Source organism: Malania oleifera, chromosome 11 (assembly GCF_029873635.1).
Source record: "Malania oleifera isolate guangnan ecotype guangnan chromosome 11, ASM2987363v1, whole genome shotgun sequence".
Lineage (NCBI taxonomy): Eukaryota > Viridiplantae > Streptophyta > Magnoliopsida > Santalales > Ximeniaceae > Malania > Malania oleifera.
This window is the reverse complement of record NC_080427.1, coordinates 39,254,231-39,271,309: the sequence shown is the minus strand read 5'-3', so window position 1 is coordinate 39,271,309 and position 17,079 is coordinate 39,254,231. Positions and strand designations below refer to the sequence as shown.

General features: G+C 37.0%; 1 protein-coding gene across 2 annotated transcripts in view; it reads left to right on the top strand.

Annotated features, from left to right (window-relative positions):
* Positions 1-15,924, top strand: part of LOC131167662 (protein cornichon homolog 1) — a 46,674-nt gene extending 30,750 nt beyond the window's left edge. Inside the window, exons 3-4 of one of the 2 annotated variants that reach the window (XM_058126477.1) lie at positions 5,726-5,848; positions 15,393-15,924. In XM_058126477.1, coding sequence (XP_057982460.1) covers positions 5,726-5,848; positions 15,393-15,465 — 196 coding nt within the window. In that variant the 3' untranslated portion in view covers positions 15,466-15,924. Of the gene's footprint in view, positions 1-5,725; positions 6,004-15,392 lie in introns of those variants that run through there. The other variant, XM_058126476.1, reaches the window with a different exon arrangement.
* The last annotated feature ends 1,155 nt before the right edge of the window (positions 15,925-17,079 follow it).

Sequence of the window (17,079 nt, the reverse complement as noted above, 5' to 3'; positions counted from 1 at the left end):
AGTGGCAAAACACCGAAGGTTGAAAAATTGGAGTTAGTGCACACAGATTTGTGGGGGCCTTCTCTCGTTGCATCCCTTGGAGGTTCAAGGTATTACGTTACTTTCATTGATGACTCAACCAAAAAGGTATGGGTTTATTTTCTGAAAAATAAATATGATGTATTTGAAACTTTTAAGAAGTAGAAGGCTATGGTTGAGATAGAGACAGGTTTGAAAGTAAAGTGTTTGAAGTTAGACAATGGAGGAGAGTACATAGATGGAGGGTTTAGAGAGTATTGTGCTGCACATGGAATCAGAATGGAAAAGACCATTCCTTGGACACCACAGCAAAATGGTGTGGCTGAGCGCATGAACAGAATTCTCAATGAGCGTGCTAGGAGTATGAGGTTGCATGCTGGACTACCAAAAACTTCTTGGGCTGATTCTGTTAGTACTGCAACTTATCTGATAAACCGAGGAACTTCAGTACCCATGGGGTTCAGACTTCCTGAAGGGGTTTGGAGCGATAAAGAGGTAAAGTTTTCTCACTTAAAAGTTTTTGGTTGTGTTTCTTATGTTCATATTGATTCTGATTCTCGTAGTAAACTTGATGCAAAGTCCAAAATATGTTATTTCATTGGTTATGGTGATGAGAAATTTGACTATTGGTTTTGGGATGAACAAAACAGGAAAATCATCAGAAATAGAAATTTGATATTTAATGAACAGGTTATGTACAAGGACAGGTCAACTGTAGTGTCAGATGTCACAGAGATAGATCAGAAGAAATCTGAGTTTGTTAACTTAGATGAGTTGACTGAAAGTACTATCCAGGAAAGGGGTGAAGATGATAAGGAAAATGTAGAATCACAGGTAAATCAGATTACACCTGTAGCTGCGGTGCGTAGATCTTCTAGAACCATTAGACCTCCATAGCGTTATTCACCTGCTCTAAATTATCTCTTGCTAACTGATGGTGGTGAGTCAGAGTGTTATGATGAAGCCTTGCAGGATGAAAGTTTAAGTAAGTGGGAGTTAGCCATGAAGGATGAGATGGATTCCTTGTTGGGGAATCAGACGTGGGAACTGACTGAATTGCCTGTAGGGAAGAAGGCTTTGCACAACAAGTGGGTATACAGAATAAAGAACGAACATGATGGCAGCAAGCGCTATAAAGCCAGATTAGTTGTCAAAGGGTTCTAATAGAAGGAGGGCATTGACTTCACAGAAATATTTTCTCTAGTTGTGAAGATGTCGACAATTAGACTGGTACTGGGAATGGTGGTTGCAGAAAATCTACATCTTGAGCAGTTAGATGTGAAAACGACATTCCTTCATGGTGACTTGGAGGAAGACATCTACATGATTTAGCCAGAAGGGTTCATTGTCCAGGGACAAGAGAATTTAGTCTGCAAACTGAGAAAGAGCTTGTATAGTTTAAAATAAGCTCCAAGACAGTGGTATAAGAAATTTGATAGTTTTATGCATAAAATTGGGTTCGAGAGATGTGAAGCGGATCACTGTTGTTATGTTCAGTTCTTTGACAATTCTTACATCATTTTACTATTATATGTAGATGATATGCTTATTGCAGGGTCTAGCATTGAGGAGATTAATAATCTGAAGAAGCAATTGTTAAAACAGTTTGCAATGGAGGATTTGGGAGCTGCAAAGCAAATCCTTGGAATGAGAATCATTAGAGACAAGGCTAATGGTACATTGAAGCTTTCACAGTCAGAGTATGTGAAGAAAATTCTTAGTAGGTTCAACATGAATGAAGCTAAACCAGTGAGCACACCCTTGGGTAGTCATTTCAAACTAAGCAAGGAACAATCACCTAATACAAAAGAAGAAAGGGACCATATGAGCAAGGTGCCCTATGCCTCAGCTTTTGGCAGCTTGATGTATGCTATGGTGTGTACAAGGCCAGACATTGCACATACAGTGGGAGTTGTGAGTAGATTCATGAGTAGGCCAGGAAAGCAGCATTGGGATGCAATCAAGTGGATTCTGAGATATCTGAGGGGTTCATCAGATACATGTCTTTGCTTCATAGGTGCAAGTTAAACTGTAGGGTTATGTAGACGCTAATTTTGCTGGTGATAATGATAGTAGAAAGAGTACTACTGAGTTTGTATTTACTCTGGGTGGTACAACTATATCTTGGGCCTCAAATTTACAAAAGATTGTTACTTTATCTACTACAGAAGTTGAGTATGTTGTAGCAACTGAAGCTGGAAAGGAGATGATTTGGCTACATGGTTTCTTAGACGAATTGGGTAAGAAGCAGAAGATGGACATTTTACACTGTGACAGTCAAAGTGCAATTTTTCTTGCCAAAAATTCGGCTTTTCATTCAAAGTCGAAACATATACAGACAAAATACCACTTTATCCGTTACCTTGTTGAAGATAAGCTGGTAATACTTGAGAAGATCTGTGGATTTAAGAACCCGGTAGACATGTTGACTAAGGGTGTCATTATTGAGAAGCTGAAGCTGTGTGCAGCTTCAGTTGGTCTTCTAGCTTGAGGACAGGAGGATGAGTTGCAGGGATGAGGGATTGTTCATTTGGAGGATTGCAGTTGATATTGGTGATTGAACTAGTCTCTAAGTGGGAGATTTGTTGGGCTTTTGTGGAACCTAGTTGCGTTCAATCTGGATGATGACCCGACTTTTCATTAATGAGAGATTTCTATCCTAAGGCTTAGTTCATGGAGCGAAGGATTGGACCGTAATTTTTTGGGCCCGTTTTGTAGCCCATTCGGAATCTTGTGCGCAACATATTGTTTTTGGGTGATTAAGGTAAGTGGTCACACTTCGCGAGAGAGCGAGAGAGAGAGAGAGCATTGTATCGCCGCACTCTCTATATTTTTCTTCCTGATAATAGGGAAATCCCCGCAACTCCGTGGACGTAAGCAAAATTGTCGAACCACATTAATACTGTCTTGTGCGTGTGATTGATTTTTCTTTGGCGTGTATTCTTTCTCTATTTTGTTTCTCACAGGTTTCGGGAATTTGTTGTTAATTCACAACAAGTGGTATTAGAGTTGACAGTTTGTAACTCTGGGTTAGCAACATCGTAAAAGGTCGAGATGTGAAGCTAATTTTCCTGACGTGCTAACAGTTGGAGGACCAAGTGTGTGGCTGAGGCCAATAAGGATCATCTAGGCTGTGGATGGATTCAAATAGAATCAAAACGTGAGAGGTAGGATTGGTTTGGAGGCACGTGGAATGCAATCCGACGCATGTAAGACGCTAGTGGTAAGACCCACTTAAGCAACTGTTGGAAAACTGGACTTACTCCCAGAAGGGAGACGATTTCCGTTCAAGGGGGAGCAGTTGGAACTCACAAGTGAGGGGAAGATTGTTGAGAATTCCACTATGAGCTTGTCTTACAATGGAAAATTTGAGTGGATGATGGGTGCTTATATACATGGTTGGACCCAAGACCTAATAGGCTTAAGCTTTTGGGTCCAGTTGGTGTTCCCCATGTGTATCAAAGCCCACCCATGGGCTCCTCAGGTCCCAACACTTAGATGTCAAGACAAGCAGGATGCACCTGAAGCTGTATCAATTGGTGTCATTTTTGTAACAAATCAAACGATTGTGGTTGGAGCTCCTTGCCGGTCACGTTAGAAGAAGATCGTCTAGAACAAGATCATATTAGGTGGAATTGGGTGAGCGTTGTTAGGCTTTGAAATCGCTTTGATTTGATCATGATTTGACCCAAGTTTGTGCTGATTCTCACTAGTTCGCGTTGAGTCTCTCTATTCTTTGCTAGTTTGATAGTCAGTTCGACTGGACAAGAGCCTGGTTTTGGTCGAACTTGGTCGGATTGGCCAGTCCAATTTGGATTTTAAGACCAAAACACCACAACACACACATAAGAACAAAAAATACCCATGATGTCAATCAGAATAGGGTTATGCTTTGGTATAGGGGAAGTGGCCATTAATCCAATTATCATTGTGCTTGGAAAGGTCTTCACCCACTTGTGCAATGTCACCAATCTTATTAGGATTGTCTTCTGTAAGCTGTTGTTCTTGCAAAAAGGCATCATCTAGAGTCACATGGTCCTTGGAATCAGTATTGTAGTCACTGGTAACTGTGACAAAAAATCCTCCCTTTCAAAAGCCAACAAACCTTTTCTTGGATTCATTTATATTGCTAAACTAATCTTCAAAATCAAGAGGGAAAGCATCCTCTACTTCCACAATAGTCGTTGCCCTCTATTCCCCCCTTAGACCATATAAGAGAGTAGAGAAAACATGATTGACAAAAATGTTTGTTTTAGTAGGTTTAATTGAGCTTGTCTTCAATATGTTGTTGTGTCCTCTAGGAGAGAAGCATTCTTCCTTTTGCTAGGGATCTATCAAAGGCTGATCATTGTGTGCAATTTCCCTGTTTGCTTCTTCCGAGTCATGCATTCCACTTGAAGCAACATCCCCTCGTTTATTTGAGTGTGGTCTATCCTTAAGTGCCCTGCCTTCCTCGTCGCGTCTAGCTTAACTTATTTAGGAAGGTCCAAAATTCCTCCTTTAGTTATCTTGAACACATTACCTTTTTATAGGATGAAACTCCAGTCTTACTAAGATTAGGAGCTTTATTCTTCTCAAACCATTTATAGAAAGTCCTTCCTACCCCTTTCCAGGTAGGCCCATAAGCTAAAGGCCCATTGTTGTCGAGACTTGTAAGCCCATTAGAATATTTAAATTTTGAAGTCATGAGAGAGAAAGAGGTTGTTTAGGAAAGATCTTCCCCAATCCTTGTGTTTTCAAGCGCCATGCCTCTTGGAGAGTGTCGACTTGCTACTAGAGCACCTCTGAGCACGTTAGTGAACAAACACTCAATAAGAGCCTCTAGTAGCTGCTATACCTTTGAATATTCTTAAAACCACACTTGATGCACTAGGGCTCTGGACACCCTTATACTCATCGTGACCAATCATTGATTCCATCAGAGTAGAGAGAAAAGATTGCCATCTTGAACTTTGACCTCCCTCGAGGATGCACACGTCCTAGCTCCTCGCCCATTTAACCCAATTTGGCAAAGCCTCTCACTACTTTGAAGACAAGTCCCTCGACCATCTCAATGCATCAATGTCCAGCCCACAAAACTCCCATTGACATCAATACCCATATCCTTTTTTTAAAAGAAGGATACAAGCCTTCTTGTAAATTCCAAAATGTGAGAGATAGATACGTCAAGGAAATTCAAGTTGAACACCTTCCATTCCACCTTAAGAGTAGAGTGAATGCACAAAATACTCCCAAATTTTTAGTGATAGAATCAGATCCTAGATTAAAAAAGTGAAGAAAGGAGCAAAATGGAAAGGGTTGGACCGAACAGCATGAGAGGCCAGAAAGATGAGAGAGTGGAACCTCTTGTACCATCTCATACTACTTGTGTCTCTTGCTATCCTTGAGCAATTTTTTAGCATGTTATACTCTTAAATTAATGCCTATAAAATAGTTATAATAATGTTATCATCAAAACCTCTCTGTGGAATAATTAAATAGGAATACCTAGAAAAACATGGGTTGGGGTGGTTAAAATTTTTTTTAATAATATTTAATGTAATAAAAAGGAATAGCCTTAAACTGAAATGAATGGGAGAAAAGGATTATTTTTTGCTCATGTACTAAAATTGATATTTCATATTAGTTAGACTTGCATTTTTGTGTTTATGTTGAAGTTGAAACATTTCTTTTTCTTGCTATAACCTTCCTTTCTCAAATGTTTCAGGTTTATGAAACGACAACATCTTATTGATGTCACTGAGATCTTTAGATTTCTTAAAGAGGAGAAAAAGAAAAGGATTGTCAAGCTTGTCTTTTACATATTTCTTTTCATCATTGTCATTATCAGGTTTGTGTTGCATGAAGTAGATGCGAAAATTCTTCTATTAATTTTTTTTTGGATTTTTTTTTTTCATGTTTGTGCTAGTGTATGCATTGATTGCTTTATATTGCCTGTCTGTTCTTTTTGGTTGTGAAATTCTTGATGCAATCATGTCTATTGAATGGTCCTAGTTTGAAGACTTATTTATTTGCCCATTTTTCTAGAATTCTAGCATATACACGTTCAATGTTTCACCTACATATTTTACCCTTTATAAGCGTGTTTGTGGTTTAGTAGTTTGAAATGCTTTTGGAGGTTGCAAACATTATTTTAGCAATTTAAGCTTTTGGTAATTCTTGGATCTATCATGTAAGTTGAAGGAGAAATTGAAGGTGGTGTAATACATATTGTTAAAGATTGGGTTAATATGTAAGATGGAGAAGTGCTTTGGGTGTATTATGTGATTGTAAAATACTGTTAAAATTAAAAGTAAAGTTTAAAGGAGGCTAGAAGACCATTATGCTATGTGGATCTTGGGCAACTAAAAAATAAAATATCCAAAAAATAAAAGTTGCCTAAATGAGAATGTTAAAATGGATGAGCGGTATGAACATATTCACGGTAAGTTAGGCATGAAATTTATAGATGATGGATAATGGAGGGGCAACTAAAATGGTTTGAGAATTTGCAACATAGGCCAAGTAATACATAAATGAGGAGGAGTCAGCTAGTAATTAGTGGCAATGTGGTAAGGGTAGACTTAAGATAACTTGAAATGGGATAGTGAGCTAGGATTTAACAACCCTTTAATTGTAGAAGGAAATTTCCCACGTTCATGTAAATTGGTGGAAAAGGATTTGTCTAGCCTACCCCACCTAGTGGAACTTAAGGCTTGGTTGGTTTTATTGTTATTTTTTTTTTTTGTTTTTGGTGTTCTTTGGTGACTAAGAAATGCTAAATTGAACTTTTTTGTCCCCAACCAAAATAGTAGTTGCAATTGCGACAATAAATGCCAAATGTGACGACCACCAACAACAATGTCAACCTCCAAGGACAGCCATAGTACCAAATAGGCCCTAACTTCAACCTCAATTAGCTTTAGATTGAATGAAAGATTAATTGGTTTATAGTCTTGCAGTTTTAGAGATTTTGAAAATGCTAGCATGTATAAATTATTTAACATGTACTGTGATACAATTCTTACACCAATTTTGAATATGTGTATGCTTTGGTTATTTGATTAGGGCAGATTTTGGATGCCGAATGTGGGATCTCTTAGAAACAAATGTAAATGCAAAATACTTGTTGATGGTTATCTTAGTCATTTAGCATTATTAGTGTGTTAGTTTTATGTTAATAAGTGAAAGTTTTTAGGGTATTATGGTTGTTGATATGTACTTTGAGATATATTATAAATAGAGGTATAGACCTATCATTGTGATTGTCTTCCAGTTTACCCAATTATTTAACATGGTATTAGAGTTGGTTGTCAAGAGGTATTGGGTTATAGTTTTGTTGCTTGAGTTTTATGCAAGTTTGTCAAAAAAAAAAAAATTTATTGTATCCCCAAATGGGTGTTACTCATTATTTGTTTCTATCTCCATGTTTTGTCAGGCTACACGTGTGAGGAGTGTTAAAGCTTGATATTGAGTGAACAACATACTATAGTTGTCTCAGATGAGGAGTATTCAAGGTTTTTTTAGTATCAAGCTTCCCAACAAGCATCCACATTGCATATTTTGCCAATAAAAGTAACAATACTATGTGTACGTCATTGGGTATCTCTCCCACTAGTCCTTGGGTTATTGACTTTGCTGCTATTGACCATTTGAAAGGTGTCACCAACTTCTTTTCTACTCTCCAATATTCTACAAATCTACCTCAAGTTACCCTTGCTGATGGGGCCACTATTACTACTAAGGGAATAGGAACAGTAAATCCTACTCCCTCCATCTCTCTTTCGTCTTTTCTCTACATTCCTAAATCCCCCTTTAATTCATTTCTATTAGTAAAATTACAAAATCACTAAATTGCTCCATAACCTTCTTTCTTGATTCAATTCATATTCAGGATTTGAAGATGGGGAAGGCGATTGGCATAGGACATGAGGTTGGACTTGACTACTTTGAGTTGCTCTCTTCTCCTATTGCTTGTAATGCCACTACCACACCATATCAAATCCATTGACCTTGGTCATCCATCATTGGACAAGTTAAGACAACTAGTTCCTACTTTGAGTTCAATGTCTAATCTTGACTGCAAATCTTGTCAATTAGGAAAGCATTATCGTGTTCCCTTTGCCTCTTGAGTCAATAAAAGAGTTGTTAGCCCTTTTATGTTAGTCCATTTTGATGTTTGGGGTCCTAGTCATGTCACATCAAAGTTGGGGTTTTGATACTTTGTTACATTTGTCAATGACTACTCTAGAATGACTTGATTGTATTTATTGAAAGATCGTTTTGAGTTGTTTAATATCTTTTGTGCCTTTTGTTCTTAAATAAGGACTCAGATTGATTTCAGTCTGGATACTTCGTAGTGATAAGCAAAGGAGTACTTCAATACTCAATTCACTACCTACATGACTAACTTTGGCATGATCTACCAGTCATCTTGTGCTCACATTTCACAACAAAATGGGGTTGCGGAGCGGAAAAACAGACATATTCTTCAAGTCACTCGAATCTTCTATCCTTGGTGGTAATATCTCATATTCAATTATCTTCCCTAAGGCTCCTTTAAAAATGTTTTCCCTTCCTCTTATATTTGGTTGTGTCCTTTTATTAGTTAAATCTAGAAGGGATAAATTGGATCCTCGTGCTATCAAATGTATTTTTCTAGGTTATTCCTATACTCAAAAAGGATATCGATGTTAGAGCCTCACTTTATATTGATTCTTTGTCCTTGTTGATGTTACCTTCTTTGAGTTTGCATTGTATTATTCTAATTTCTTGAGTTTTGTTGACCTTGATGAGTTCCTTCCTCTGCCTAGCCTTCTTGATCCTAACTTATTTCCTTCGTCCAATCTTCCTACATCTTCATCTAGTTTGAGTTGTTCTTGTCGCTTGGATCATTCCAATCTGCAAGTGTACACACAACGACTCAAAGTAGGAGAGCGTCCCCTAGCTTCCACTCTATGTTTCCAGTTCCCTCGTTAGATGATCCTTTTCCCTAAGTGGTTGATCATCCTATTGTTGTTCAAAAAGATAAACACACTTATACCCTTTCCAATCTCTAATTTTGTTTCTTATGATTTCTTTTCACCCTGATACTACTGTTTTGTTAGTACCCTATCTTTTGTTGCTCTTTTAAAGTCTATTTCTGAAACCCTATCCTATTCTCGGTGGAGGAATGGAATGATAGAAGTGATACATGCTCTACAAGATAATGTTACTTGGGAATTGGTTTGTCTTCATTCTGATGGTTGCATGGCTCAATTGAAGGCCTGCCTTGTCGCTAAGGGATGCACTTGTTGTATAGCTTGGACTATTTAGACACATTCTCCCTTACCACCAAACTTGTCTTAGTATGTTTAATCATCTCCTTAGCCCCACCTATCATTAGCCTTTACACCCTCTACACCAGTTAGACGTGAGGAATGCTTTCCTATATGATGATATTTAGGAGGAGGTCTATATGGAACAACCACCTGGGTTTTTTGCTTGAGATGAGTCAAGCTTAGTGTGTCATCTCAAGAAGTCACTATATTGTTTAAAACAGTCTCTAAGGGCATGATTTGGTCGCTTCAGGACTGTAGTACTTGAGTTTGGCCTTCAATGATCTATAGTAAAAATCATTTTGTATTTTATCGTCATACTCCTTTTGGAAGGATTCTTCTTATGTGTATGTGGATGATATTGTGAATACTGGTGATGATGAACTAGGTATCCAGAGCCTAAAGCATTTATTCTAGACTCAGTTTTAGACAAACGATTTGGGATCATTGAAGTACTTCTTGGGTATAGACGTATCGAGATCTTGTATTGGAACCATCTTGTCATAGAGGAAGTAAGTTCTTGTTCTTTTAGATGAGATTAGATTGTTGATCCAAACCCATTGATACACTATGGATCCTAACAGAAAGCTAGTGCCAAATATGAGTGATTTGTTGCCCAACCAAGGAAAATAATGGAGTTTTGTTGGGAAGATGAATTATCTCACAGTCACTTGGCTGTATATATCTTTCGCAACAAGTGTTCTGAGAATAAGCCACTAGGGTCCAGTAATTTGCATCTTGAGATATCTCAAAGGTGCACTTTGGAGAGTTCTCTTATATTAGGATTGAGGTAACACTTATATTGAGGGATATACTGATGCAAATTGGGTCGGTCACCTTTCAATAGAAGATCCACAATTGAGTACTATATCTTTGTTGGTGGAAATTTGGTTTCTTTGAGGAGTAAGAAACAAACTGTATTGGCCAGGTTAAGTGCTAAGTCAAAGTAGAGGGCCATGACTCATACTACGTGTGAACTTGTTTGGCTAAAGAACACGTTCTGGGTTTTCCACATTCTAAGTTTATGGAGTTGATATTTGATAATCAAGCTGCCATTCATATTGTCTCCAACCAGGTCTTCCATGAAGTTGATCACCACTTTGTTCAAGAGAAACTCTTGCAAAATCTTATTACCACCTCTCATGTGAAATTTGATTGCAGCTTGTTGATTTATTTACTAAAGCCTTAAGAAAAGGGGGGGGGGGGGTGCTCATGTTAAATTCTTTTGTAACAAGCTAGGAGCATATGATATATATGCTCTAGCTTGAGGGGGAATGTTGATGGTTATCTTAGTCATTTAGCATTGTTAGTGTGTTAGTGATATGTTAACAAGTGAGAGTCAGTAAGGGTATTTTGGTCATTGGCATGTACTTCAACATATATTATAAATATAGGGAGAACCGATCATTGTGATTAGGGTTCCATTTTACCCAATTATTCAACAATACTTAATTCAGGAAAATATAAAATATTGAACTTTTTAAAAGTATCATGGAGAGCCCTTTAATGTAATCATGTATTTATAATAATGAGGTTCACAGGGTGTCAGCTACCCAATGGGAGGTAGGATATCTCTCGTCCTTTACCCTTTTCCATCTTTCTCAGGATTATAGCCTAATTTAACCAACAAGGCGTTATAATCATTACATCCGTGTCCTAAGGAGTAGTTGTATGATCTAGCATCAAAATAGGTGGTGACTCTTGGTGCCCATGGTTTTGTGTTATTTATCATTAGTATAGGATTGGGCCTAGAAGCACTGGGATGTTATTTTATTTTATTTTTTTGAAGAGTTTACTCCTATACGTTTTGGAAGATGGGAAGCCTTGAATCCTAGTGGTGGTGGCATGATTATATTTAGCTCATGATTTTCTATTAGAAATCTAGCTTTTTAGCAATGCTCTTGGGTTTGGATGAAGCTATTTCTCAAACCCCCTAAGAGCGTGCCTGTGCACCTTGTCCCCCTACCCCCATGACAAGCCTTGAAGATATAGTCCTTGATCCATTGACTTTTAATTAAAATAAAAATAATTATATTATAATAGCTTTAGGTTGATGGACACGTATACATGTAGAAACTAAATAGAAGAAAACGAGAACATAACATTTTACGTGGTTGGGTGGTGTTCCTACATCCATGGAGCCCTTGCAAAATCTCCACTATACTTTTAATAAAACCTAACTTAGGGTTTCCACCACTTGCAAGTATATACAGCTCCTCGTGTGCTTCTTCCTCCTTTACATCTTATCCTCATGCACAACAATGATAAAAAAACTCTGATTGTGAGGGGGAAAATGTTTGACCTCATTTTAGATTGAGAGAAGGTTGACCTCCTCAGAATTGTTGAGTACTGGAGAAGCCATAGTCTACGTCAACATAACCCTCACTAAAAATGAATCCTTGCTTGTACTGAACTCCATGCCAAAGTTTGATTTCCCCTTCAAGAGAACCATTTCAAAACTCTCTCTTCATCTGTATTTGTTGTATACTTACTCCCCATACTACTGTGACAAGTACTTATTTTAAGCGATAAGTGCTATGAGCAATTTTTTTGAGTGTTGCCATACTAATCTATGCAAGATTTGGATGAGCACAAACCATGGCATACATTTGGCATTCAACAAAATTGGTGCATGATACTCTCAACATCTCTTTCAACAGCATTGGCGTATGATAACACAAAACTTGCTCTTCTTCTCGTCACTCTGAATGTCCATCCCAAGAACCTTCCTTGCAATGCAAAGACCCTTCGTCTTAAATTCCTTATTCAACAGATTTTAAGTGATTACCTTTCATATTCTTTGCAAGAACTAGTTATCATTCACATATAATAGCAAAAAGATAAATGAACCGTAGAACTCTAAAGTAAACATAACAATTATACTCGCAATAGGCATATCCATCATATATGAATTGAAGTGCTTTTATGTCTACCTTGGTGATTGATTCAAGCCATAAGATGATTTCATTAACTTGCAGACATGTTCTTTTAACAGCGTTCCTCATATACTGCCCCATATGTGCTCCTCTAAATCACTATAAAAGAATGCTGTTTAAGCATCCAATTGTTCTGAATCTAGGTCATAGATCAAATTGAGTTGCCATGGCCAATAACACCAGAATGGATTTGTGTTTTATTGGAGAGAACACTTGATCATAGCCTATTCCTTCCTTGTAAGAGCACCCCTTTCTTACTAGTTTGGCATTGAACCATTTACCTTCCTTTTTTAAAGCATCATCTTTCTTCACGAACACCAGATGCATCTCATTGTTTCCTCCCCTTACAAAGCTCGACTAGCTCCTAAGTTTTATCTTTTGTGCGAAAACTATGCCTCATCCATCATAACTTCCATCCACTTTCTTTTCTCTAGACTTGAAATTGCACCCTGGAAGGAGTATGGATTTGCACTGCTAGTGATTAAAGCAAAAGAGGTCATACCTTGGCGTTTACCACAAGTAGATTTATGGTGGGGTTGGGTTGCTTTGCTCAAGTAGAGGTGACTTGTGATCCTCGTTTTTTGGTTTTCTAGTTTGTTCTTATTTCTGTTGTTTTGGAATATCTTAGGGCCCGTTTATAAACAAAATTTGCCTTTGGTTAAATGTTTTCAAAAAAACTATTTTTAGAAACATATCCAAAAATACCCTTAAAAAATGCATGTTTTCAGGAAATGATTTTAAGGTGTTTCTTGTGTTTTTGGATCTAGTATTCTGGATACATGAAAACACGGGGTATGGAGTATAATCCAATTTTTAATAATGATATATTAATAATTATTATTACTATTTTTATGAACAAATTGCTTTGGGTCGACCTCAATCAAATGCATTTCCCTTGTGTTCATTTCTGGAAACAATTCGAAAACAGCTAGCCAAATGCATTTTTGAGTATAAAGAAATACATGATACAATCCCTTGTTTTCATTTTCAGGGCTCTCATCCTCCCTGCTTTCCCGTTTCTTTTTCCTTATTGTTGTACTCTTTCTCTCTCTAGTAAATTTCTTTGTTTGTCAAAAATAAAAAAATAAAAATTACAACTGAAGCATAAATACATGATAAATTGAAATGAACTGGATATATAAAATATAATTGATGAATCCTTGTTGCTCTAAAGTGGATGCAGCCTTTGTTGATTAAGTGAAGTTTAAAATAATATATCATACATATAAAGAAATGTAAATTATAGAATGCCATCTTTTGTACTTTTAAGTCTGTAATGGAATTTTGTTATCTAAAAAATAAAATATAGAATGTTTGTATATTAAAGAAAAGCAAAAAAAAAAACATAGCAATAGTACATTTTTTTTTTCTCCAAATTAGCCGTTACCGTACCCTAGCAGACTGTTACAACCATTATGATTGTGAATTGGAGGACCTCTGAGCTATCATCCTGTAATGGTCTCAAAAGCCACTGATACTGTTATATTCCAGGCATAATGACCATTATGCACTGATTTTTAGAACTATGGTGGGTTCAGACAGTTGCATTGGCACCAAGATGAAATCCAGGTGCTTTTAAGTTTCAACATTGTTGTATCCTCTAATCACATTCATAGCGAGGATGGGGTGGTGAACAGACCAATCGCGATTCCCATGGTGTAGAAAATAAAAGAAATATATGACTTAAGAGGGAGGGGTATGTCTACCACCAGGTCCATCACTATACACATGCCCTCCTTAAGTCTTTATGCAGAGTTTTAGAGGAGTTACAATGGAATAATGAAATATATTGAATAAATATTTAAAATCTTATAATTGATCTAAAATAAATTTAGAATAAATAATTTATAATTGAAATAAAATATTAAACAATTAATGATACAATTAATTTTTTGTTTATTTATATAAAAATTAACCCAACAGTGTTCACAGAAGGTAAACAAAATCCTGTGTATTAACTAGCTTTAATTGTTTAAGAAGGCAATCATATTGTAGTTTCTTTGGTTTCCAAATAGAATATTTTTAACAAATACATCCAAGGCTAAATCTTGGGGGAATCACAGAGCATTTTGGAGATTATGAGACAAATACTGCTCTGATTAGGGCTTGATGGTTGAATGGGGTTTTATTTGGGTATTTTCTTAGTTCATAGAAGGTCTTGCTTTAGGTTGTGATAGCAGCAATGACAGTGAACATGTGTAAAACTTGATTGAAGGCTGGAAAAATAAATAAAATATAGAGGCAAGAACAAACACATTATGTAGATTTTATTTTTCTTTTCAATTCTTTTTCCATGAGTGAGTGGTTTATCTAATAACTACAAAGTCGCTGACATTTCATTTGTACAAGTCGTGAAGATGATAAATTTCCCTTGTTCCAAAACCTTTACCCCATTGTAGCTTTGGAAGCCTTATGGAATCCCAAACCCATTTCTTTTCGAATAAATTAGAATCTGGTTAAAAATATAAGCACTCTTGATTATTTTGGGGTAACATTACAAAACTTATTTACATGTTTGAAAACTTAAGTAAAGATAAATTTATTTAAACCTTCCCATTATAGCTTTGGAAGCCTTGCATAAACTTGAATTGACCAATTTGCTAATACAATAGTCTCCGCTTAAAATTCAACCCTTATCGTAGATTTTTGGGATTACTAGTGATGATGATAATGGTACAAAATTTAATTTACATGTTTCAAAGTTTAGTTTTATGACCGTTAGCTGGATAATGAAACTAAAACAAACTTCTTGTTGGATTCATCTCCTTTTGTGTGCTTTTAATCACAACCAATTTTCTAGTTAGATCCATGATATGGTGTCCCTTTCCTTCTCTTTTCTAAGAACCATGATGCTGGGTCCTCGTTAAAAACCATTGCAAATGGAGATGGTTATTGGTTTTTTCATAACTTTGTTAATTTTGAATTATGATTTTCTGAAAAAAAAAAAACTTGTGATCACTTTATAGCTGGCCTATCAATAAGCAGTTGCTACATATATAGCTTTTGCTGAGAAATTGCAATGGATGGACTATGAAGTTTGGTGGTGTAACATTTCTCATAATTTTATTCCTGGTTAATTTGGAGGCAATTCTGGTGATCTCTCCTCTCTGTGTGTGTATTGATGAGAATCCCTAATTTGCAGGCTTGTATTATCCGTTTTCAACTCTTTAGTATTCGAGGATGAAGCTTTGCACGATTTTGGGATAACCGTTTGAACAGTATGATTGCCAATGCAAGTTTGGGAGTGGGTAGAACTTGCAAGCTGAGCTGAAACAAATTGATTTGTTCACGTTCTGGGTAATCACTCCACTTGGTTATTGTGATTTCTGAGCATTCCCGTTTCAGATTTGGGCATGCTTGTAAACTGTAACTTCTCTCAACTTTTCAATACTTGATGTTTCTCAACTCCAACTGGTTGTGGGAGCATTCCCTATTTTTGTACATGATTTAATAGGTGATAGCTTTTTAGTTGCAGATTCATCTCTGTTGCATGTAGAAATTCTCCTCTCTTCTCCATGTTAGATTACATTCGGTTCTCAATAACTTTTCAAGCCTCCCAAGTTTCTCAACTCCCAAGTGTCTGTAGGGGCATTCCCCATTCTTGTACATTATTTGATAGGCGATGACTTTTAGTTGCGGATTTGTCTTGCAGCAATATATCTACCCTTCCTACCTATTGAATTAGTTAACATTTGGTTTTTATTCCCAAGAATATGAAATGATACACTGAAAATGTGACAAAAATTATGTAAGGATGAATCTGTTTAGGAATCTGTCAAACATGGAATGTTCTATGGTGAAATTTGAAAAATAGTCATTTTGCCTATTTCCTATTCTGTATTTTAAAAGAAAGTTTATATTGTTATTTGTTTTATAATAATATCACATCTTTAGAGTGTTTTAACTATTGAAATTTTCTATTATAGGTACTCTATTATTCAAGAATAGACATTTTGTGAATCAAAGTAATTTACTCTTTGTAGATTTGGAGTTGTATTGGATTTAAATAACATATGTAAACTTGTATTAAAATTTGTTTAAATCCATCTAAATCTAAATTCAAAACCTGTGGTTTCAAACACGATCTTTGTATTGTATTGCGTATAGAGAGGCACGGATTTTAAGTCTTTGGATTCAAATTTGTTGATTTGGACACGGTACGAATCCAAGATTTGTATCTCATATTCAAATCATTAGGGTACGAATCCAAGATTTGTATTTCAAAACTCCCAAACATGGGATGGTGCTTAATCTAAGAAATTTCTCTTCTTCTATTTAAGCATGTACAAGAATGGGTCGGAGCAGAATGGGCCTTCTCAGGCCCATGAAAGAAGCTACAATAAATGTGGTGGGCGTGGGCTGGCCCAATGAATTGGCCACACACCAAACAAAACCTACAAGATAGGTCTACCATAACTCATCCATGAAAATGACCCGAGGATATTTCACAGGGGGCCCATAATTTTTTCGGGTACCCGACAGCTCTCCTGACCCGACATAATATGGACAGCTTGACAGCAGCCTGCCTTTGTCTGTACAGTCAAAAAAGATGCCCCCATTATTGAGAATGGGGTCCGTACGAGAGAGGTTTATGGGCCCGGACCCTCTGGGGGGCATTTTTAACCACTTGATTTGATTGACCCACTCGCTCGGCCTTTGGACCACACCCGCTTCGCGCTGCCCTTGTTGGGTCCTTTTCGGGTCGTGGACTTCACCGGAGTTTGTCTTCTGGGTTTGCGGGTGGGGCCCATCATTACCAAGTTCTGTTGGGGTTGCTGCAGCGTGCAAGTGGGTCTCCATCCGGACGGGTCGCGATCAGGTACGACCCG